This window comes from Sylvia atricapilla, chromosome 1 (genome assembly GCF_009819655.1).
Source record: "Sylvia atricapilla isolate bSylAtr1 chromosome 1, bSylAtr1.pri, whole genome shotgun sequence".
NCBI classification, from domain to species: domain Eukaryota; kingdom Metazoa; phylum Chordata; class Aves; order Passeriformes; family Sylviidae; genus Sylvia; species Sylvia atricapilla.
This window is the reverse complement of record NC_089140.1, coordinates 109,965,009-109,989,511: the sequence shown is the minus strand read 5'-3', so window position 1 is coordinate 109,989,511 and position 24,503 is coordinate 109,965,009. Positions and strand designations below refer to the sequence as shown.

At 37.6% G+C, this 24,503-nt stretch overlaps 1 protein-coding gene across 1 annotated transcript in view; it reads left to right on the top strand.

Moving 5' to 3' along the window:
- The window catches only part of NOL4 (nucleolar protein 4), a 190,078-nt gene that overhangs the window by 91,618 nt on the left and 73,957 nt on the right, over positions 1-24,503 (top strand). Inside the window, exon 6 of the mRNA XM_066330532.1 lies at positions 18,681-18,964. Coding sequence (XP_066186629.1) covers positions 18,681-18,964 — 284 coding nt within the window. The remainder of the gene's footprint in view (positions 1-18,680; positions 18,965-24,503) is intronic.

The window sequence follows — 24,503 nt, the reverse complement described above, 5'->3', positions numbered from 1 at the left end:
CCCTGGGTGCACTGCAAGAGAAAGGTTGGACCTCGCCTGAGGGATGCTGTATCTGCAATGATAGAATTGGCCTGCCACAGACACTGGTATTTAAGTTGAAGAGCAGAATTCACAGTAAGTGTCAGATCCTCCAGAGAGGAATATCGAATGAGGTTTTCTAAGTCTTGGTGAAGACTGTCCCATGCCAGCAGTGGAATGACAGCAGGAGGCTGTGTGTGGAATACCAATATGTTTCACCCATTCAGGTGGTATTTCAAATATAGATTCAAAGCCTCAGTTCCCTGGAAAATAGGTGATAAAATTTTAAAACATCATTGTGAGATGTGCACATAGAAACCTGAAGCATGTCTCATTTGGTGCATAAAGCTGAACAAGTGACGATGAGCATGCCTTTACAAATTGTGTATGCACTGTGCAGTGTGCTTAAGAATTCCTGAGTGCTGAAAAATAAGCGGGAAAATGTGAGGAAACTGGTCTGTGTGTGCTGCAAACTCAACTGCAAAAGTGCTGAACTATCAAATTAAGCATAAAAATTTACAACTCCTGATGCAGTCTTGTTTTTTCTTTAAATAAAAACCCAAACAATGAAAACATAAGTTTTTTAAAGGTTTAGTCATAATATAAGCTTTTCTTTGAGGAAAACTCATTTTAATATAGCTGAATTAAGGTGGTGTGTGACATGATGCAACGTGTAGAATTTGTGTTTGTTTTCTTGCTGGTAGAATTAAACAGAGGATATTCTAGCTTTTACATTTCTGGTTATTTTAATGTTCTGCCTTTCTTTGATACAATTCTGTGTTTCACTTTAATAGATGCTCAAGATTCCCAGCTTTAAACTAGACTGTTTGCAGTAAGATTTTAACCGTATGCTTTTTATTACTGTCAGCTTTTCCTAAATTAATTTTTCCACCAGTTTATATGTTCAGCCTATATATTCTTGCATTTTTAGTATGCATGCTTTTTCTGGTTTTAATTAAAAAAACCCTTTATAATTATTTAATACTTATTTTCTATATAGTCATATCCTCTAACTTAGATCTATTGTGCATATGTGTTTTACATGTATAAAATGTGAGCATGCTTGTGTGTTTTTGCAATACATATGTGTGTGTACATTTGCAGACAAGTGGGGTCTTTGTTTTAAAGAGGCCCATGAGTAATTCATGATAATATAACACTGAGGAAGTTTAAGACCTCTTTTCACCTTTCAGGATAGGTCTTTTCATCCTATCTAAAAAGCTTATTGCTAAAAAATCCTAGTAAACACACACTCAGTCTGCTTAAAGAAACAGCATATACTGTATTTCTCTGTGTGCCTATAGAGCTAAAAGCAGAATCATCTTGCTGATATGATAAAAGGACACTGTGCTCCCTTTCCAGAGTTTTGGGACCATGGCATAAGCAGTCAAGGGGCTATGGGTTTTCTTTCTCCTCGTTCCCAGGACAGCTCAGAAAGAGTCACACTTAAGCTCTAGATTGGTCAGTATAAGAGCAGACTTCTCTTCAAACTTCTTGTTTTGGGCTGTTTTATCAAATAGAGAGAACACTGATAATCAGAGAAACTGTGTCTTTGCAGTTAACAAACTCAGTAGCTAGTATACTTCTATTACAGAAGACTATATAAATAAGCACAAATGGAAACTTTAAGTCATCATTTAGGCTGACCCTTGGATCTGTGGTGGACATATGGGTAACAGGGATTCCACAGAAATGCCAAGCAAAGTAGGAATCAGGGTAAGAGGAAATTGATCACATAAATGCTTTTAATTAGAAAGAGCACTAAGAAATTATTTCTTGATATGTGTCAAATTAAAATCAGTGAATAAAAAGTCCTTTCTGTGATAAAAAACCACACTGGGAAAGATTTGCCAGAAGTGTCATTGTATATTTTCACCACCACTGTGAGGATATGTTTTTGGCTGTTAATAGCCTTTAAAATAACTGAGATTGTTAAATGCATAGATTTTCTACCTTGTGTGTCATTTTATTAAATTAATTAAATGAAAAACTGTGAGTCTTTTTAATCTCAAGGTGATGATTTGTTTCCATTTATTTTTCTCCAGCATTTAACTTGTGCTAAATGGAGTAATGTTGGTTGGTCAAACATTGTCTTATTCTGTCTCCTACAAAGTGTGTGATTTTGGGAAACTAGTCCAAGTTTTATTAGGAGCTTTCACAAAGGGATTTGAATTTCTTATTTGTATTTCTTGACAAGAGTAAACAGGACTACCTGCATGTGAGGAAGTGCAGTGGGATTCAATGCATGCATCCAAACCCATAGCCTGTGTTCACGTTCTCTTCCAGGGAAAGAGTGTGAATGCTCATTGGAGCAGTGGGATTGTATTACACTCAGGAGGTACAGTTGGTAGAGACTGCTCACACCCAGAAATCCAGGCTGACAAACTTGAGGAAATTCCCATATAAACTCTGTATCAGTTAAATAAACTGAAACTCCTTGAGTTACCAGAAACTAAAAAGCAAAATTGACTTTACTTGTTGTATACAAAAATGCCAGAGTTTCTAAATTTTAAAAAGACCAGAACTTGTGAGTTTTGCCAGGGTTTCTCTTTGGCACTCTCTTGTTCCGAGATTTGTTGGCTTCCCTACAGCAGTGGGTGAACCCTCTGCTTTTCTCTCATTTCTTTTCTGCCCATCATTCCCACTCCCAAAAGGTATTATACTCCTTCTGAAATGCCTTCTCCCTGTCCCGCTGTGTCCCAGTGTTCAAACTGTCTGCTGGCCAGATGTTGAGCTGGCTAACAAAATGCTTTCTGATGTATCTTTTCCATGCATAAAAGTAAGTAGGGTAATTTAATGTATGTAGTGATTCATCAGAACGAGGTTTTGAGTTATGGCACCAAACAGAAAAATATTGTCAGTAGTGTGTCACTCTATTTCCTTGAAACATTTCTCACTATTGCAAAAATAGCCCCCAAAACTTTTAGAGCACAGCATCTGCTTATAGCCTCCATTTGGAATTCATGACTAACAATTTGTCTCTCTCTCACTGAGATTCTCATTCAGTGAAAAATAGATAAAACGTTCAGCACTTGCTGGGTGGTACACTGCACCTTGCAGAACCTAGCTGTCTTTTAACACCCACAAGTATAAAGCCAAAAACTTTATTCTGTCCCAGAAGGGATCTTGCTACTGATACTTTCATTTAACCAGTAGCAGAAATCACACTTCTAAACTATATATAGACTTCCTATGCAATGTGTGTATGTCTCTCCATATCAGAGATTTATCCTAAACATTTTAGTAAGAAAACAGTAATAGTGATCACATTTTTTCTTGGTTACAAGGCATCTTATTTCCTGAGGCATCTCTGCCTCTTCATTTCCTTTAAAATGCATGTGTGTGTGTATATATATATATATATATATATATATATATATAATGTTTCCAAAGAGACTGTAAATGATCAGTTTGATGGTAGCAGTAGACCTCATTGAAAGAAATGTACCTTCACTTGAAACAGGAATTTTAAATCTATTGAGCTTTTCCTGTCTTTAAATATGAACTCAAGTATTTTGATCAATTTTTTTAAACTAATCTGAAATATTTTAAAATACCTTTTTTTTTAGTTTAAAGTTTGTCCTAATTTTAAACAATAATAGCCATCCACATGGGAATATTTGGATTATTTTAAACCTTCTTTGTCTTCCTTTTCCCTTCAAAGGTAAAACTCTGAAGCCGCTGATTGTATGTGAATTGCATGAATTTAATGGACTAAATTATTTCTCAGGCTGCACATGCTGGGTCGTGTTGATTCTAGTGAGATTAAGATCATATGCATTCAAAGGCGCATTTTAGCCCAGTGTGTGATGTTCTTCTGGCCAGCTTTCTAGCAGTAAATTAAAAAGTGCTTTGTCAGTGCTGTGCTGCTGGCTTTGTAGCTTACTGCATAGTAGGTTCTTTATATTTGCTGAAGAGCTAAGTGAAACAGCAGTGCTAATTTTTGACAGGGTCAAACACAAAGGGAGGAAACCAAGAATTCCTGGGCAAATTCTCTTTTCTAACAGCAGTTGAGATACTACATGCAGTCTACCTGGCAGTCCTACTACTAAAAGGAGTGCAATTGTTTTTGTTGCAGCTCCATTATTTTAATTTTTTATGCTGTCATCCATAGTAACCTGAATGTTTTCTGTCTTCTCCAGAGGTTGTTTATGAGGTCATGACAGCAGGTGGCTGTGAGGAAGATGAGAGAAACACATGCATCCTCAATGGCAATGCTACATTTTTTTGGTTTTTTTAGATTCCAAATATCACAATACCAGAATATCAATACCAATAATATCAATATTTCAATTACAGTAGAAAGTTATACAGTAGGATTCCAGTGTTTCTGTTGTTCTGTTGCCAGAAGAGTCCACTGGAAGTTTTACAGGAGATGGGAGGGTGAATGTGAGCTCAGGATATGAGTGATTGATCTTTTCACAGGTAGTGTATTTTATTTCATCTTTTCAAAATCATTCTTGAACATAGATTATTGTGTGGATCCATTTAATGGTCTCTCTGTAGATGAATAATGGGTAATTTTAAATTTGTCATTTCTCTAGTTGTTATGATTGAAATTGTTTTCTGAAACATGCTGAGGAGAAGACAAGTGCTGTATGTGTGGGTTGATGGCAACCACTGATTGCACCTGTGATTTGTGAATGCCTTCAGTCAGCAGTGAACTAAATGGGATCGGATCAAAACTGTAATTTGGATATTCAAGTCTAAGACCAAAAGTGCTGTAATATTCACTTATGTCCTTCCATTCTGCTCTTTACTACTGTCTAAGCTACTGAAGATTTTTTTAAATGGCTTCTATTGTGGTTACCACCTGATGCATTAACAGAATCAGTCCTTTTTACTGTCTGCAAATGCACTGTCAGCATACGTTCATGTCTGACACAAAAGATCAGAGTCTAATCCCTGTATTTTATCTTAAATTCCTTCATCACCAGCTGTGGTGTTGAGCTTCACAGGGATTCCTAGTGTAGGAATCTCCAGAAATTGCAGATTGCAGTGCTGAAGTTAAAAATAAATGTTTCTTGGGAAAACAGGCCACTTGAGAATTGGCTGATGACATCTACATAAAAGGGGCTTAGCGTCACCACATTATTCAACTGGTTTTGGCAATTTTTTTTAAATATTTCAAATTAGAGCTGTCCCAGGTGTTCTTCAACAGAAAAAGATAACATTGAAATTAAAGCACTTCTGAGAAAATTTTCATCTTCAAAGGCTTCTTGAGTGAGTCTAAAAGGTTTTGGACCAATATTTCAAAAGCTTCCAAGAGCAGTTTTCCTAGGGTAACATTGACTGACAGTATCAGGAACTAGAAAATCTGTTTTTATCTGTTTCCATAAAGGGGAATGCCAAGAAAATCTCTCAGGCATTGCAGACTTTTCTAAAGAATCTTATAGGCTTAGACCACCTTCTAGATGCTCCTGTGCTGGAGCCACTATATTTTACACAGGGTAATAAAGAAAGGGTTTTTCTTTTAGAAAGACTGTGCTTTGAGTCCTCCAAAATGTTTTTATTCTTGTTTGGCAGAACCCAAGTTGATAACTGTTTCTTTGCTTAGACAGGTGAAATTTAAGTACCTGAACTGACATCTGTATTTTGAGCATTCCACCTGTGTCAGTAATTTTCTGTATGCTGGAGTCCGTCACACTAACTTAATCAGGGGTGGTAAAGTCATGGTTCCCCAGATTGTATTGTAATTTGGGAACCAATGCAATATCTAGCTCTTAGGTTTCTGGTGATTCCTATATGCAGAATACGGAACAGTCTCAGAAATCTATCCTACCTGGATCACGCGGTGCCATCAGCAACAAACCTTCACAACCAAATTTGTGTTAGAAGTGCAATTAACAGATTTGATTGCAGTGTGTTTACCATTGACAGCTCTCCCTTAGGTTGTTGTTTTTGTGGTTGTTGTTGCATTGGTTCTATTGTTTCTTCTGATGGCAGTTATTTGCAGTTGCAGGAAAGGAAAAACCTGCTTGTGTTCAGTGAAAGAGAACACACTAGGCATTTCACTCTTTTAAGTATTGGTCCTAATGTTTGCTCTTAAATTGGATATAAAAGATAAAGCACCCCTTCCTCAAGATCCTAATAGTTATTAGAAATAACATTCTATTCATGATCAGGTTTGGAATAATGTGTTTCAACATGCGTAACTTTTTTGCTCTATCCAGTGGTGTAAAAGCTTTCCACCCAGAAGAAATAAGGTTAATCTGTTCTCACACCCATCTTCAGATCCATGTTCTGCATCTATAAATTTTTAACTTAGCTTTTGAAAAACCCAGTTCTCTCAGAAATAGAGCATTATTTTTATCTATTCCTATGTAATTTCTAATATGTAATTATTATTTAGGAAGGAAGGTGAACAGTTTATGAAGGGGGTGTTAGGAATTGCAAAGTAATGATCTAGGATTTGAAAGAATTTGTCAGGATTCTGTTGCTTTGACGGACGTTTGCAGTTTAACTAAGCAGAAAAAAAAAGATTATTAGAAATCTTGTTCATTCTCATCACCTTTTTTTGAAAACATTGTATTTCCTAAGTTTTCTGGAAGCTTGAGAACAGGTCTGCCATGCAGCTGTTTGTCATACATATGTTTCTGTTTCTAACATGCATTTCAATTAGATTAAAGTAGCTATACAATGCTTGTCCTTTCAAAATATAAAGCATACCATAGGCCAAATAATCTTGTTTACAGATTGTAAAGGGAAAACAAGTTATAGATCAGATTTTGATATATCTTCATCTTTACTTCTCAATTTAAAAAAACACGAAGGAAATCTGTGGGTGCTCTTACTCTAGACTTCCTCTCCAAGCTAGCTTTGCCACAGAGAAAATCATCTGTGGACAGAATTCTTGGTTTACCAGGAGCAGCCTGCTGGTTTCCACACACAGATCTATTAGGCCAGCTCAGTGGTCCTTTTTTACAATTCCATGCTGCCCTTCATTCTCAGTCAGTCCCACATCATAAGGGGGCCAAGTAGGTATTACAGTTGGACTCTTCGGTAAGATTTTATTCTTTCCCTTTTTAGTGCTCTGACATTTAACAACAATTTGTACATAAATGTTGAGATTTTAGTGAGAGTAAGACTGATTTGCTGTTATTAAAACATTCTTAAATGTCATTGGCAATGGCACCTTATCGGTAGTGTAAAGCACAGGAAAAGCACATGCAACAATTATGCTGTGTGTGGATTGTGCCATTGCTGAAATTTCCTGGGCTGACAAAAGTCCTGTAAAATTCTAATAACTACTCTATGATTCTAAGTGAATTAGAATCATGGACTACTTATTCTACTTCCTAAGAAGTCTCTCCAGTCTGCAAAGAATAGCAAAACAGCTCTTGGTTTCTCTCTGAAGGGTGGTATTCTGTTTGCCCTATTATCTGGCCTTTTTGAGTAATCTGGTTATGAGTCTAGCTCTCAGTGATGTTTCATCAAGGACAAACTGACTGTCTTTAACTTTTTCAAAGTTACTAAACAGTATTAAGTTCAAGAACGTGAAGTGTTTTTGTTGGCATTAGCTTCCCAGAAAGGAAGTGTGAAATGGTAATCTTCATGCAAAAGTTGTCAGGTGCAAGAAGTTTTCAAATTTTAGTGTTTCATTTCCAATGCTGCTCATTACACATGCTTATGCTTGCTCTGTTCCCCACCCAAGAAGTCCCCTGCATAACACTGGGAGGGAAAGTTTGAAACGAGATGCATTGCTCAGTCAGGTGGCTTGGCAGTGAAAATTTCAAGTCGACAGCTCTGGTGAGGATTAGCAGTAGATATGCCAGAACTACCTATCAGATCGTTTGGGCTTTGTGAAGTTTCTGAGCTCTGAATCATTGTTGCTAGGTCTGCCAGGAAGATTGTGACAACTGACCATCTAACAAAATCATTCTTTTATAGCCAATGCATAACCAAATCCTCATCTATATTTTGGGAATTGTGAAAAAAATTGTTGACGATGAAAACAAACACGGTTGATTTTTTTCTCCCTGAAAGTAGTTTCTAAAAACGAAAAGGCTTATTTTAATTTTGGCAGTCAGATCGGAAGTCAACATCTGTAGGATTATGAGGCAGGTTGGGATGTAAAACAGTGTGTTTAACGAAGGCAGAAGAGACCATCCTGCAGTGTTAATGCCTCATGGGTGCTCTGCTATCTTCTGTGCAATACCATCCAATTGGTGTCAAATTCCTCCTGTTGTGGACATTTTTTGCATAGAGTTTGGATAGAGTTTGCAAATCTGCCATATTTCAACCCAAGTTATGTTATGTATATCAGGATTCTCCTGACTTGGGCTATAGAATTTTTTAGTAGGAAGAAACATTAACTGTTGTAAACTTCCAAGCAGATTCTAATATCTGGAATATGATAATGCCTATACATGTCACTTATCAGTCTTGGCATTCACTACTAGAGACAGATTTTTCAGATCAAAGGGAGGTCAATTCATCAGCATTGCTTATTTTTCTGCCTTATAATTCTAGTCAGCATGCTAGAGAGGCTCCAAATAGGCTTGTGTCTTTTACTTCAGTGGCAATATTTTTGCATTCAGGTAGCACTGCTGACTCTCACCACCTTTTCAGAATCACAGAATCTTTTGCATTCTTTTGGTGGTCTTTGGGCTGGCACTTAAGCACTGAAATTTTTTAACTTACACTTGATACAGTAAAAAATACAGTAGGAAAGACATAAGGGTGTAACCATTCAGAAATTGTTACTTGCCAGATGAAGAAAGGCCAAGTTTGTTATCAAGTGCTGTCCTGTGTGACCAGAACAGTGTTTTCATTTAAGCAGTGAGGAGACCACTTACTATTGTTACCCATGACATGCTCAAAGCAGAAAACAGTAATGGAAATGCTGCCATGGACATTTATAAGCATTTTAAAGTGGCAGAGTCAAAAGCAAACAGAATTGAAACAGGACATGTAATTTTTATCTCTCAGACATACTTATTTGATGAAGTTTGTAATGGCAGCTTTCCAAGCTCTGGAATTCATTGAATTTCTATGCTTAAAGTTTATCTGTGATAGGGTTGTGTATTTGACTCACAGAGACTCTCTCTCAGCAAAACCATTAATAGCATCACAGCCACTAAATAAGGAAAGAGCAACCCTTATGGGGTCCTACACTTGCACATTTACTGTTCTGGCTTCTCAGATTTGCTAACATCCACTTTCCTAAAGTATTGAGAAAGTTTTAATTCACTGTTGATAAGACTAGAACTGCATAGAAGAACAAAGGGCTGATAGTTCCTACTTCCCATTCCACATACTTTTCTCCTGCTTCTTCCCAATTTTATGTTTATTATCTATTTTTAAACTGAATTTCTGCATGTGAATATCAGAGGCACTTATTTTACTCTCTGCTGAGGTAGAAAATTTTCCTGAAAGCCTCTCTCTTAATGTGAGTGGAGACAACTGAGTGGAAAGGATCTGACAGAATTGTTCCAGAGAGAAAAACAAATGTTTTGCAAAAATCTGCTTCATTTTACCAACATGTAATAAAATGAAGACTAAAAAGAGAAAATCACAGGAAATGTTTCCATGTTTCCACTTCTAGTTTTGAGGAGTTTTCATGTCCTAGCTTTTAGTATGCAGTTGTAACAGTAAAATTGCTTTAATTTAAATAATACAAGTCTTTCGACTATACTTTTCTGTGTAAAAAACCAACCAAACAATAAAATTAGATTGTCATTTTGAAATCTTGAACTATAAAGTGACAAAGATGATCATGAAGAGTCTAATAAGTATGAGCTACTTTTAGAAATATTGTTACTGAGAGTTATGCCGTCAACTCAATCGAACTATTTTTATTATTATAGAGGTACTCAAAATACTGGACTGACAGGGCATTTTGATCTCAGTTGCTCTTTGTTTTATGTGCCTAAATAGCAATTGGCAACTACTGACGATGTATAAATTACAAACATAAAATAAAGAATGTTTGCAAATCTTCTTCAAAATAATTCTAAAATAAAACTTGAAAGACAATTATAGCATAAGTTGAACTTCAGCACAATTTTTGCTTTTTGTACATCTGGGAAGATATGGGTATATTTTCCCAATTCTCTCTTGCATTTTTTTTTGGTTGAGTGAGTAAGATTTTTCCTTATTTTTACTCTGCTGTGGTCATCTAGTGACAAGCACAATATTAACAGACATGATATTTCACATTTAGCTCTGTTTGGAATGTAGCAAAGAGGCAAATCCAGCAATTTGCACTGTAAAATTTGGGGGCCCAAATCAGAACGTGGGTTAAATGTTAAGAACATAGGAAGCTCAAAGCAGACATTTCTGTTTATTCTTATGGTTTCCCCCTCCTTTCCTTCCTGGTTTTACTGATGAAGGGGGTATAATGAGCCTTTCCATAGCCTCTGCTCTTATGGAAGAGTAGGCAGCAATTTGCTGAGGGGATGCAGAGCTGTCAAGCAATTATTTTGCTTGCGCTCAGGGCTTCACCCTTCCAGAAGAAAATACAGACTGACATCACTGTTTGAGCCCACTCAATACATGAAAGCTGGTGGGGTATATTTTAAAGGGCTTTATTAAAAATTCCAGGTTTGGGGGCATCCAGTCTGCACAGAACTTCTACTCACTCCTACTTGATCTCTCCTCTTTACTTTTGTCTTCTGGCAGATCCTGATGAAGTAAAATTCAACACGACACACCCACACTATGTCCAAATGGCAGATAAGTTTAACATAATCCCTTTCAAGCCCCATTTGGGTTGAAGTTTTGGCACCAAACATGCACGTACATATTACTCTTTGTCTGCTACTGGCACAGCACCAGATTCTTCATGCTGCCAGGAACAGTGGCAGCTGCTGCTTATGCTAAAGCATAAGCCCCTTCCTGCTGGACAAGGAAGAGGAGGGTGCAAGATCTCTTAGGTTACCTCTTTTTTAATGAAAAGGCTTCACATTTTTCCTTTTCACAATACGTTACAGTCTCAAACATCTTTGTTGCTGATGGGTTCTGTGCAGGGCTGGAATTTTAGTGACCCCCAATTGTAAGAGTTCTATTTGCCTGCCTGAACCCTATTTTCCTCCCAGCCTTCCTCAGTTCCTAGGTTCTTATCCATAAACTGCTCTGCGGTCTGGAGTCCTCTATGGGATGAGCATAAGACAATACCTCTGGCACCACTTGTGTTGCTAGGCTGAGAACTTTTTCCTGCAGTGCTTGCCCAGAGAAGGAGCTCTAAGCCATGTTCTTGGTGCCAGATGACATTTTGCCTGTCAAATATGATCCTATATGAGTCATGAAAACTTTTAAAAGAATTGCAGTTTTTCTGCATTGAGAAGTGCTTGATAGAGTATTTGCCACAAAAAGCACCCTGGAGGTTTCTCCAGAGTAAGGGGAAAACTAGGGATTTTTGTCCCCAGAGGCATTAAGGGCTCTGTGTTCTGAAGTGTAAATGCCAAAGAACAAGCATGAGCTAGATACATACTGGTAATAAGGCTACTGTGCACCCAGTGAGCTTTCAAATGGGTTATTTATGTGTGCAGTACCCTCCTAACAGACATGCTCCTTCATCTCCTTGCTGTGCATGTGCAGAGACAGTAGGTCTGCAGGCAAAAAAGTAAGCATGCAAGTCACTCATAAGGCTTTATAAATGAGCCCTTCTATAATGCTGTGACTGACAAGGCAGTATTATTTTTCTGATAGTTGTTGATGTCATGGAGTGGCAGTTTTTCATTGCTCTGTTATTTAACATTATAATTGAATAAAAGAGCTTCCTGTTTTGTACCTCCAACAAGAATAGATGTTTGCCCGTGGAAAATTGTGAGTTACTGAAATGTTTGTTTAATAATAAAATAAGATTTACAGCCTGGCTAATGCTGATTCCACTGTGTATGTGCATGTGTATGTCAGATTTACTGCACTCTTGTTGACAAGGCTAAGGATCAGTTTGCTCTGTTCCTTTTTCTTTTCATAAACTCATGCACTGAGTGATTGTATGAAGTAGCTCCTGTCCTATTCCTCTGCCACAGAAAATAACAGTAAGGAATTTTTTGATAAGCATCACTGAAACTGATGGACATTTCAGATTTAAATTCAATGTAGGGAATTCTGTAGCTGAATTCACAGAAGGCAACACCATCAGGAAAGCATATATGTCAAAAGGAGAACAATTATTGTTATTGAGGTTAACTGAAGAGGACAATTAATACATATTCTTGTAATGGACCAAATGCAGTGTCACTGGGAATAAAGGGACTGAGCTCTGTGAACACCAGCCTTGCTCTGTCCTCTGGAAAGGCTCTTGCCCACCTCTTAATTCCTGTTCTTTGTTTCCTTGATACAGGACAGGGGAACAGAAAATAGTGGCAGTAATTTTTTTGAGGAGCAGAGAAGGGTGCTTGAGATTTATATAGGTTCAAAGAAAGCCTGGAAACTTGGAAGGAAAAAGCATATTGACCACCAGCATTTAACTGGAAGCCACATCCTGCTCAGGAAATTTGTGTTTGAAATTTAGGGCTCAGCAATCCACAGGAGGAAGGATTGTATATGTTTGCCTTATTCTCTTCTCTGAACATCCCCCAATAACCAGTGATTAGGAGATAGGGTATTGGACTTAATGGATTTTTTATTTGACCAACTATGACCATTCTTATGCTTTATGAAATGGGAAGGTCTGAGATCACCTTTCTACCTACATTAATTCAACCCCTGTTCTATACAAAAATGTGAAAGGGAATAGAGATGATGAATAGATAAAGCTGATTTGGACTGGTTTTTAAGTTAGGTATTGAACTTATGCTTCAAACATGACTTGTGATGTAAATGAAGCATGACCAAATACATAGCTGTGACAAATTAGTATTAAACAATCCTTATGAAAAGTGGTGGGAGTGAAATGTGTCCTTGCCTTTTTATCAGTTCATTTAGATAAGTCTCTGTAATATTTTATACTACAGAAGTTTCTGTGAGTCAGCACTGTACACCACCTTTTGTCTGATTCATGGTGCTCCTCTCCCAAAGCTGTCTGCTGTCTGTTGCCACCACAAGAGTGTTTTTTTTCATTAATGTTCATTAGGAAAGTTGCCTTGGTGTTGTGGAATTGTGGAAGGAACTAACCTAGTTTATAATGGTTGCTTATGCAGCATATTATTTTCATTACAGTTGTATTTTAACATAGGAAAATAAAGCACATGCACTATTGAAGCCAAAGGTTAAGGAGAAGAGTTTCAAACAAACTCAAATTTGGTCTTGAACCTGCCATTCTCTGGTCTGTAGTACTGCCTCTTGCAAGTGACCATGTTCAAATGGATTGGATTGCTAGGAGTGTAAGGTGGTGTTTTCAAGGTCTGGGCTGATGGTATCCAGCCCAACGAGACTAAAGCAACCTTCATCATCCAAGATTTTGGTAGACAATCTTTAAGAGTGGGTGTTATGACAGCCTGCATTTGCACAGCAAGAAGTTTCAGTCTCACTCATCCCACTCAGCTCATTCACTTCCAATCTCCTCATTTTAGAAGGAACAGTTACCCATCTTGCTGCTCTCAGAGATGCTCTGTCGACAGGCAGCCCACTCAAAATGTTCATTTAACCTGAGTGCCTGCTACCTTGGAGTTTGCAGCATCAGTGTCTGCATGTGTGGCCCTCTTTTTTTCCACCCTTTCCAAAATTCCTTCAAGAGCAGGGAGAAAATCTAACACAGTGATGACTGCAATGAGCTTGGAAAGTTCACAGCAGGAATCTGGAATTTGCATGTCTTCAAAAATAAAGCTGGTGTCACTTTGTATCTAGCTGGTCTCAGTGGGATCTGGAAGGAGGAACTGGAAGCTGTAATGCAATGTAATAAGACATTAACTTGAAGTAAAAAAATTACTGTAGATCTTGTTTTGAGAATTAGACTCATAGAACTGTAGAACAGGATTCCACTAGACCAGGTTGTCCAGGGTGCCCTCCAACGTGCCCTTAACCAGATCTACAGCTTCTCATGGCAACTTTTTCCAGTGCCTCAGTAAAGCATTTCTTCCTAGTATCTAATTTATACCTACTCTCCTTCAGCTTAAAGCCATTACCCTTTTTTCTATCAATCACCTCTATCAATCACCGCATGGAGAATACTTGGACTAAAGGTGTCCAGAGGGTGTTGTTCAGACCAGAGCACAGGATCAGTTTGGAGCAGTGAGCAAGGTGGAAGAAGGAGGTGTCGGCATCAAAAGGTATATAATAGGACCGTAACTGGTCCATGGGAGAGAATTCTGTGCCTAGGCCTGTAGAGTGCCCTATGCTTCAGCAAGAAGGTGGCTGCAGCGTCATCCAAATGTACTTTCTCTCTGCTCCTGGAGTGTTTTGCTGAAGGGTAATGCTCTTTAATCCCTGGAAGAGCATCTCTGCATGGTGAATTAGGCCCTAATTTGCTATTTTTAGATGTGAATACGTATTTTGCAGCCAGACTCTCCCTTTTCAGGCTTAAGTAAAAAAAAAAAAAAAAAAAAAAAAAGTAGATGTACTTTCAGTCTTCCAGGATTCTGGGTAAGGGTTTGAAAAGCTGCACAGTTCCCAAAGACATGTCTTGCCCAGAGCAAGCAGCATTTGATGGTTGATTTCCTGTCATTGCTGATACTTGTGAATAAAAGCAATCCTTGCTCGTGATGAAGACATGAGCTCATCCCACAGCCTCTTTTATGACTGCCCCAATACCCAATGCAGGGCATGGGGGTCCTTTGCTCCCTCCCTTCTCAGCTCCCACTGCCTATGGTAGGCTTCTCTGGAGAATTCATAGAATAGAATATCCATAGAATCCATAGAATTCATGCTGCAGCAGTGGTTCAGACAAGAGACAGGATTTGAAAATGTGCTGCTCTTGCCTCAGTGAAGTTTTATACTGCACTCATCAGCCAGCTGTGGGAAGGGAGGCTGGAGTGCCCTCTAACTGGCAATGGAGCTGAAGTGAGCCCAGAGAGGAATGCTGCAGTTTGCTGAACCTGCTGTGGGAGTGTGGCTCTGCAGTGGGTTTGTGGCTGCTGCCTCACGTGTGCCAGGCTGGGGTGGACTTTCCCTCTGGGGTGGATTTTGCCTCTGAGGTGGACCTTGCCTCTGGGGTGGACCTCATCTCTATGAAGCTCCTGACAAGGAGCAGGGTCCAGTGGCCATAGCTGGACAAAGCCCTTTCTTCCCCAAGCTCTCCCCAAGCCACCATGCCTCTGCCTCTGCTGGATAGAAGGCAAAAACATACTTGGTGAGAGGAGAGGCTTTTGGCACTAGCAGTTCATCGTTGCTGAGGTGTTGGGGTATATGAAGGTGAGAAAACTGTGAGCAAACTGCTGGTCCCAATGGCATCTCTGCTTTAGGTGCAGCCCCACTCACGGACTGCACCAGACACAGTGAGGAGATGAGGTCTCACCTCCTGCCCTTGGCAGAGGCAGTTGCCACTGGGGAATGTGCTCTGAGGGGCAGGTGTCCACAGATCTGTCCTTGCCCCTTGGCATCCATGTGATGGCCATGGGTGCTTGCACTCCCTGCAGGCCCAGGAGTGGTCAGGAGGTGTTTGGGCTGTGGTTGCCTGTATCCAAGGATGAGCATCACTTTCCTCTCATGGGTGAGACCCTTTTGCCTTTTTCCCCAAACACAGCCATTCCTGATGTGTTCTGTGTGTATGAAGCCTTCTGAGGAACTTTTGCTTTAAAGTAGCCTTACTCTTAGCAAAAATAGACAGCTGCCCAGGGAGGAGGAATGTACTAAACCTTGTAATCTGGTTACCTTGGTAACATCTGTAAGAAACTATTGCTAAACCTCTTTCTGTTTTTTCTTCATCTCTTTTATGGAAATACATATTTCTCTTTACTTGACAAAAACATGATTTTTACCATACCCATTGTGGACATTCTCTTGATCATTATCTTGACAAACAAGTTCCCATCTCAAATAAGCAAGGTTAAATGACTGTAAAAACAGGTATTTTACTTTACAGTGGAAACCAAGATTTGCTGTCAAGTAACTAAGCTTTTGCTAAGAAAAGCAAAAATCTGATAAAATTGTCTGTTGTTTCAGAGTATTTTAATGCTTGTTCACATTTACTCAACATAGGAATTCTTTTTAGTGGTCATGTTTTAGAACAAACATAAGATTATTTTTTCTTCTGCATTGTGACATTCTCACACATTTGTAAGATTTAGTTGTCAACCATATGTCATACAGGGCAACAAGAAAAGAAATTAGATCATTATTGCTAGGCAAAACTAAAAGCTGTGCTTGACAATTGGCTATTCCTGGATCTAGCTTTTAGCACAGTTCTCATCATTCCCATTCTATGTCCGGTAGTGGTTCCTCTGCTCTGTGTGAGCTGGGACACTTGAGTCCCAGCACACAAAAGTTCCTGAGGGATCAGACTTGTGTGCTGCTGGGTAGGCAATGCCCCTACCTTTTAGGTGGTTCTTTGTATCCTCTAGTTACTCACTTGTTTCTGTCTTTGCTGCCAACAGCAGGGAATTTTCTAAGCCCTTCAAAGGGAAAAGCATCACTCACTCAGTGACCCATTCAGGAACTGATTTAATTAATTTGAAACTAACTGTCACTTTTTAAACTGTTAATCAAGAAGCCAATTATCTGTTAAAAGTCCTAAATACAACAGTAATCAAAGTGTTTCTCTGTTAAAAAAAATCTGGATTTCCTTCTCTTATCTCAGAGCTTTTAAAATAAGTTGAAATGTGTCTATTCTCTTAAAAAAAATGAAGACCCCATATTAGAATTTCAGTTTCTATTTTGGATTTGTAAAACTCCTTATTTGTTTCTGAAAGTGTGTTTAGAATTTTAGCCTTTTTTATGTGTTATGGCCGTAAGACATAAATCTCAAGGCATGATAAGGATTAAAGATATTATTAAGGATAGATCGTTCTCTTTTTACTGTCTTACATAGCTGAAATCCTCAAGCAGAATTGCAGTGTTACAAGTTTGTTTGGTGTACACTTTTAAAAGTCTTATTCTAGGAAAGTTATATCTTTTAGTGTATATACATTGGTATTCCCAAGAAGTAAGGTGAAAGTGATAAGTGATACATACCAAAGCATAGAGTTTTTTTAATTGTAGCCATTAGCTATACAGCTGTTTTAGAACAATAAAAATTTTCCTTAAGTAAAATTATTTAAATTATGACTCTTAATTTGTATTGTTACAAAATTAGATTTTTTACAGGTTTGCAAAACGAAGTAATTTTTAAAAATATGTTCATGCTGCATGCCCAGTCCTGTATATATTTATGGCATAAAAATGTTTTTTGAGTGCAGCAAGTAAGAGAACAATGTATGATAGCTTTCTAAGGTTGGGTTTGGTTTTTTTTTTTTTTTTTTTTTTTTGTCTCTGGATTTCTAAGTATTTAATTGAATTAGATCAGTACCCATTTATCCAGTATTTTCCTCTCTTCTCATCTGAGATTTAGTTGTTTTTTACTGTAATAATGATGGTGAGTCAACAATTTGCTTAATCATGTAGTTAAAAAATGAGTATTTCTGAGCATGTCTGTTAAAGGACGTGTCCTAATTTTTTTTTTTTAATTCCTCATGTGTATAAATGTTTTTGCTTCTTTTCTATGGAAGTTGTTTAGAAGGGCCCAAAAAAGATGGTATATTAAGGTACTAATATATTAAAGTCCATCTCATTCTGTATGTCCAGTTTCAATCTGAATGCATTCCTGACTCCCCAGTTTTGTTTCCAGCTTCATAGTTTGCAATGGGTGAATGCTGGTAGAGCCCTGGGCAAGTGTAAACAGCATTAGAAAAATCACGTAAATTGCCAAAAAAGAGGTGCTTTAGCGAACAAGAAGAGGGCAAATTGAATAACAAATTTTGCTGCTGTTTAATCCTTTGAAAAATAAAATGCTTTACTAGATAGCCTATTGGCCAAAAGTTTGTTTAGAAGTAAAGAAGGGCTGAGTGCTAGCACAGGTGACAAATTCCAGCACTGACAAGAAAAGGATACACATATCCATAGGTATGTGAAGACACATTAATCACACAATCCAGCTGTAAAATCCTAAGGGAAATAACGACACATCCAGAGATTTTAGATGGAACTTTCAAGTTTGTAATTTAGTCCACTATTTATCAGTATATTATGACACACAATGAAAGAAAGAAGTGAATGGGCACCCGAACAAAATGAAGAGAGGATCATTTGTTTCTGGAATCAGTTCTTCTAGTATAATCTCTGCTGTCAGCATTGAACATATCAGATGTATTTACATTGTATCTCTGCAAGCGGATATTTATGGATATGACACATGCTGTTCTGCATGCTTTAAAACCTAATATTCAGATTCTCTCTCAGTACCACAAGCAGCTCTGTTGATTTCAGATATATGTAACAGTGCTCTTATGAGTGTGGTATAAGAATCTAAATAGATCCATAGGCATATGGGCAGACAGATTGATCAAGGCACACTTTTTCACTTTGTCCCTGCAAATCCTTTGTGATTGTCCTTTATGTACACAGTGGTACTAAAGTGTCAGCCCAGACAATTTCCCTTTACTTAATAATATTTAATGGATTTACTTAAAACTTTTACTCGAAAATGTGGAGTGTGTGTGTGTGCTTTTTGCAGAAGTGGTGCTAGTAATATAAACAGTTTTTATTCTGTTTTGAAAAAAAAATGTGAAAATATAAATTATGTTTAAAGTGGACAGAGATGATGATGTGGCATGTGACTGAAAATATATCTTTTTTAATAGATGATTCAGCCGCAGAGAGTTTTAATGGCAATGAAACCGTGGGACACAGTTCCAATGCTTCAGGGGGAACACACTGCAGGGAGATGGCAGAAACCAACAGTAATGGCAAAACAAATCTGGAGCAGGATGAGCAGCCTCTGAACCTGAGTGACAGTCCCCTCTCTGCTCAGCTGACTTCAGAATACAGAATAGATGATCACAGCAGTAATGGAAAGAACAAATACAAGACTCTCCTAATTTCTGATCTCAAGATGGAACGGGAGGCAAGAGAAAATGGAAGCAAGGTAAGATGCTTCCACATGGTCCAGATATGAAGTATGTAATTCAGAAAGAAAAAGATTTGTGAGGCCAAACTAAAGGTTATTCCCAGCTGTGCACTTAATGTGATGTGTCTAATGTTTGTCAGATCATTACTTAAATGCCATACGTAGATTTGTATGCTCTGTTACACATATATGATGCATACGTACATTAAATGTATGTAGATGTACATGGGTGAATGCATATGTTTAGGCAAATATATTGTGCTGACACACAGGCAAAAATGGTGTAGTTCTCCATCAGACATGAATTTTATCAATCCATTTATTAAGAACATGTCTACATTACTGATTTGAAAAAATATATCCATTAAAGTGTGTATATACTGTGATACATATATATATATATGTATAAACATGGAGATATATATGTATGTATGTTTACAGATGGCCATCTCATCACATCTATTCTGTATCTGTAGAATTTTCGTGGTTTAAACCCAGCTGGCAACTAAATACTTCACAGCCACTCACTCCCTCCCCTCTCTGCCTTGGTGGAGTCAGGAGGAGAATGAAAGAAAGGTAAAACCTGTGGATTGAGATAAGAACAGTTTAATAATTGAAATAAAGTAAATTATATTGCTACTACTATTACTACTGATAATTGTAATGAGAAAGAATACAACAGAAAGTGAAAGAGGAATAAAATCCAAGAAACACGAGTGATGCACAATGCAGTTGCTCGCCACCCACTGACCAATGCCTAGTCAGTGTCTGAGCAGTGACTGACAATTTCTGACCATATATATACTGGGCAGTATTCTCTGTGGTGCGGAATATCTCTTTGGCCAGTCTGGGTTAGCTGTCCTGGGCCTGCCCCTTTCCAACCATTTGTGCACCTGCTTGACAACATAGCCTGGGAAATTGAAAAATCATTCACTTGGGGTAAGCACTGCTTAGCATCAACTAAAACATCAGTATGATATCAATATTATTCTCATACTTAATTCAAGGCACAGCATGATAGCAGCTAGTAGGGAGAAAATGAACTCTTTCCCACCAAAACCTGGACAAGAATTAATCTGTATGAATGTTGAGTGTGTATGGCCAAAAAAATTTCTAGCAGTGAATTATAAATATCTGAAAGGAACTGATTTGGTTTCTTCATGACTGTATTATGTGGGCACCTAACCTGAATTAAAACTGACAAGTTTGCTTTAAGAAGCTGTAATCCCCTGAGGGCTTTTTGCTGTAGTTTCTATTATGTGGGTAAAGAGAAGCAAGGGTGTTATTTTGTAGATAAAGACAGATCTTATAGATTAAGTTAGCTAGCTTTCTAGGATGGTGTTTTTCATGATGGCCTACAGTAGGGAGGGTGAAGAAACGGCATATGTAATAGAATTTACCCATTGATCTTACTGGCCACAAGTTTGTTTATTTATTTATTTATTTATTTTACTATCTGATGACCAACTGGTTTAGCACTTTCACAGCAGCAATAATAGGATGTGAGTCCTGTATCCAAAGACTATTAATGCTAGTCACTAGCTTTCAGTAGCCTGACAAAATAGATATACTTTAGATGGCCACATTTTTTTACAGGGCTTTGAAACAGGAGTGTTAAAATCCTTATGCATGCTTAGAAAGGGGTAATAAGTGACTGATACCTAAAGAACAACATTTAATCATGCTAAGATTTTCTCTCTTACCTTCATTGCCTGTGGAGTAAAAATAAAAACTTATAATGTTTTTGTAACTTAGGTGTCTTAAGTTCTAATGGGTAGAACAAAGGGAGACTAAATGGGACATTGTTAGTCTTTCTCATGGCCATTAAGCAAATCATGTATCCCATAACACCTTCTCCATGATATCTTTATGAAAAACTGTTTATCTGTGCGGAATATTTCTTTTCTCACAAACTTGAATTTTATGGAGAATGTTCTGCCTAGCTGTTGTCTCTGCCTGTGTATGAACCCAGTGCTGGATATACTCAGTACTTTGAGTTGCACTGTAGGTCCCAAATAGGCTGATATGAATGGTGTCTTCTTTTGCTTCAGGGCAGATTGTCCTAATGAACCTTTTATAGGCCCATCACCCAAGTATTGACAGACACAGGCTCTTTTGCCTGAGGTAGGTTGTTGCCATCTCTTTTGCAAATACACAAATAAGCTTGGCAAATGTGGGGAGTAGTCTTAATGTGAAACTCATTTATAGCTAAGACAAGAACATAGCCTAATGTTTAGTTTCCAATTTGAATCAGTTCCAACTCAGATGCAAGAAAAAATTATCAGAACGTGTTAAAATCTATAACGAATTGAGGTGACAATCAAAGCCATCTCATTCTTTACAAATTTTAAGAGGCCAGAATCATCCCCCACATTAATATATTCTTTCACACTCGCTGTCATCCTGCCTACTCTATATTGCCAACAATATGCAGATTTGTCTTCTCTTTTTGTCCTAGTGAAACTCATGTTGATGTTTAGAGTTCATTTAAGTATATGATTATTTAGATATGCAGTAAAGATTATTAAATATAGAGTAAAGACTTCAGGAAGAACACAATCCTAGGATAAACAAAATTTGTTAGAGATTTTTATGATGAGTTACTGAAGAAAATATCTGGTTTCTTAGTGAAGGGAAATACATTTCAATTATTGGGCTAATACTGAAGGAAGAAATACATTATACAATGTCCCTTTTAACCTGCATAGGATGATATTCTCTTGGGGTAGTCAAGATTGTGAAACTCAGAGGCAAAGGAATGGAGCTAAGAAGATCTCTTGGCTGACATATATCTGCTGCAGAATTTTTATTAAAAGAAGCTGTTGAGATAAACTTGGTTGGTTTTCATCATGTTTTCTTTGAAAATGTGACAGTTAATAGGGAAATGTTTTTGAAAATGCTTACTTCTTTGTGGAAGTTAAATTTTCAGAATATTCATCTTGTCCATACCTATTTGAAGCAATTATATACTTACGCTATAGGGAAAGTTTGCTAAAATAGTGGTATTATTCTGCAAAAAAATCTTGGCTGTCAAAACAGGGACACTTAACATTTTCCTAAAATCTGGCCTGTGGACACAGAGGACATAATTAGTGATTTTTAAGAAATGTAGGGTTTGTTTTTCTAATAATAAATCAAGTTTTCTTGCCTGAAAGATTCTGATAAATAACTGCGGATTAGATAGCCCTGGGAACAACTACAGTATATTATTTAAAGAATGCTCAGTTCAGTTACTTACTTCAGAATATGACTTTTAAAACTGGTGTTAGGAGCACTCTTTAAACAAGTATGACATTTCAATGGACAGTGTTATTTTGAATCCTCAGTTCACGCAGTGAATATTTGCCGTAGGTAATCTTTTTACAAAAAGATTATGAGCTGAGTGCAGAGGAGGGAGTTGCAAAATTGTAGTAACCTTAAAATCTGATCCAATATGTTTTAGTATTCACTAAAAGTTTGTTGTGCAAGGACAAAATGGGTTTTCATAGTGTTAAATGCATACACGTACATGTGTATGTATATGTGTATACATATACACTTTATATATATGCTTTTATTTAGCTTTTATTAGGGAACAGATCCTTCAGTAAGACCTAGTTGTTCACAGTAGCAGAAATTTCTGCAAACATTTAGGGCCAAACTGAAGTTTGTGAAATTTTGCATAGCTGCAAAAATACATGCATAAGTTTAACTTAACTGGGCTGGGTCTTTGTACTACAAAATACTTAGAAATTATTAATCAGCAAATGCTCTGCAAATATGTTCTATGAATTCAACTAGTTGTGTGCACATATAAATTATTTTAGATCATGACTTATGTGTGAGCCTGCTGGGTTTTTGTATGACCGTGGTGGTCTCTGTAGCACTGAGATTTTTTTATTGCTTATTCTTTTGTTGTTGCTACTTCCTGTACCATATATTTTATTTCAAAAAGTTATATAGCTTTTTCTCTTCTTCATTATTTATTTCATTAAATACAGCCAGCCTACTCCTTTTATATTATTTTGTCTCTTCTGCATTTGGATAACAAGGTTGTTGTAATGTAGTATGGGAAAACAGGCTTTTAAACTTACCAGCCGTACTTACATTGTGCCATCATTTTACCTGGATTAATAAATGGTTTGTTGTGTCTGTGTTGCAAGGGACTCTCCTAATATGCAAAAACACCTTTGTGAAATTTCCCAGATAGAAATATGTGCTACTGATCATAAATGCCTGGCACATGCATTAAAATGAGGTCACAAGGACATCACCCATGCCCATTTTGTCCAGATACCTACTAATTGTGAACAGTTGGTTTTCTTTCTTTCTACCAGATGAAATTTCTGGTAGAAAACTGGACACCTTGAGCCCCTCTGGATGTATGGTATGCTAAGTTAATAAGCATTATGTTTAGCTCAAGTGTGTAACTGGCTTCTTGAAGAATTGCACAAGATAAGAAAATGTTCCCTAAAGTCTGAAAAGTAAAGCATAGTTTTAAAGGAGAGAACAGTAAATATTGATTGCTGCATGCCATGCCATTTAATTATAAAACTGCATTTTAATGTGCATATCATTATAGTTACAGTTGTTCACCACAAGGCACAGCTTTCATGTAGTCTCTAAAACTAAGATCTTTCTATCTCTCCTTTAATGCTGGGCTTTTGAAGTGTTTCTCAACCTTTTTTCTACAGCCTGATGTAAAGAACAGTGTTATTGTCGTGGGCCACTGCCAGGGGCTGTTTGGTTCCAGCAATTGCAACTTCAAACAGTGTTGTAATGGCTGTATCTACACCATGGCAGGTTGGCCCGGCATGCCGTCTGCTTTTAACACAGGCCCCACTCGAAGAAGGTATTTAAAGGCTGTAACCTTGTATGGCATCTGAAAGCCAGAGCATATATGAGGTCCTGAGTGAAGTTTGAAGTTCCTGCACAATACTATAGTTAAAATTTAGTCATCTTCAGTGGTTAGTCCAGCTGTAGAACCTTGTAACATCTGTTTTGCTGGAGCTCATCATTATCAAGGGAAAACAGGCATGACTGTGCAAGCAGTCTGAGCTGTGTATGCAATTATACTGATAAGTCTGTTGTCATCTACTGGTGAATCTGATTCCCAAAAGCCCACGTGAATTTAGCCGCAGATAGACATCATCTACAAGGAGCAAGGTACAGCCTTATTGTATTTCTTCCTCACTGTCTTTCCTTTTAAAAGATGTGACTGCATCTTAGCAAAAGGTGGAAGGTCATTCCTTAAATCCAGTGAACATCATCACACCTGACGTTGTGTTTCTGAGGCATGTGAAGTCACTGCCTGTCTAGTTCCCACCTGCCTATGTTTCTGGCTACAGGCTTCCCTGTACAGGCCATGGTCAGAAAATGAGGGAGCATATAGCTTTTTCTAAAGAAAGTGGAATCCTTAGAAATTCCAATGTACTTTTATAGATACTGATAGAGGCCTATTGAGAAACTTAGGAAGTAATTTATTTAAAAAAATTGTTAATGAAATGTGAAACAGGCGTGCATCTATTTGAAGCAGGAGTTAAAATGAAGACTTTGGGAATTGGCGTGTTATTAAGAA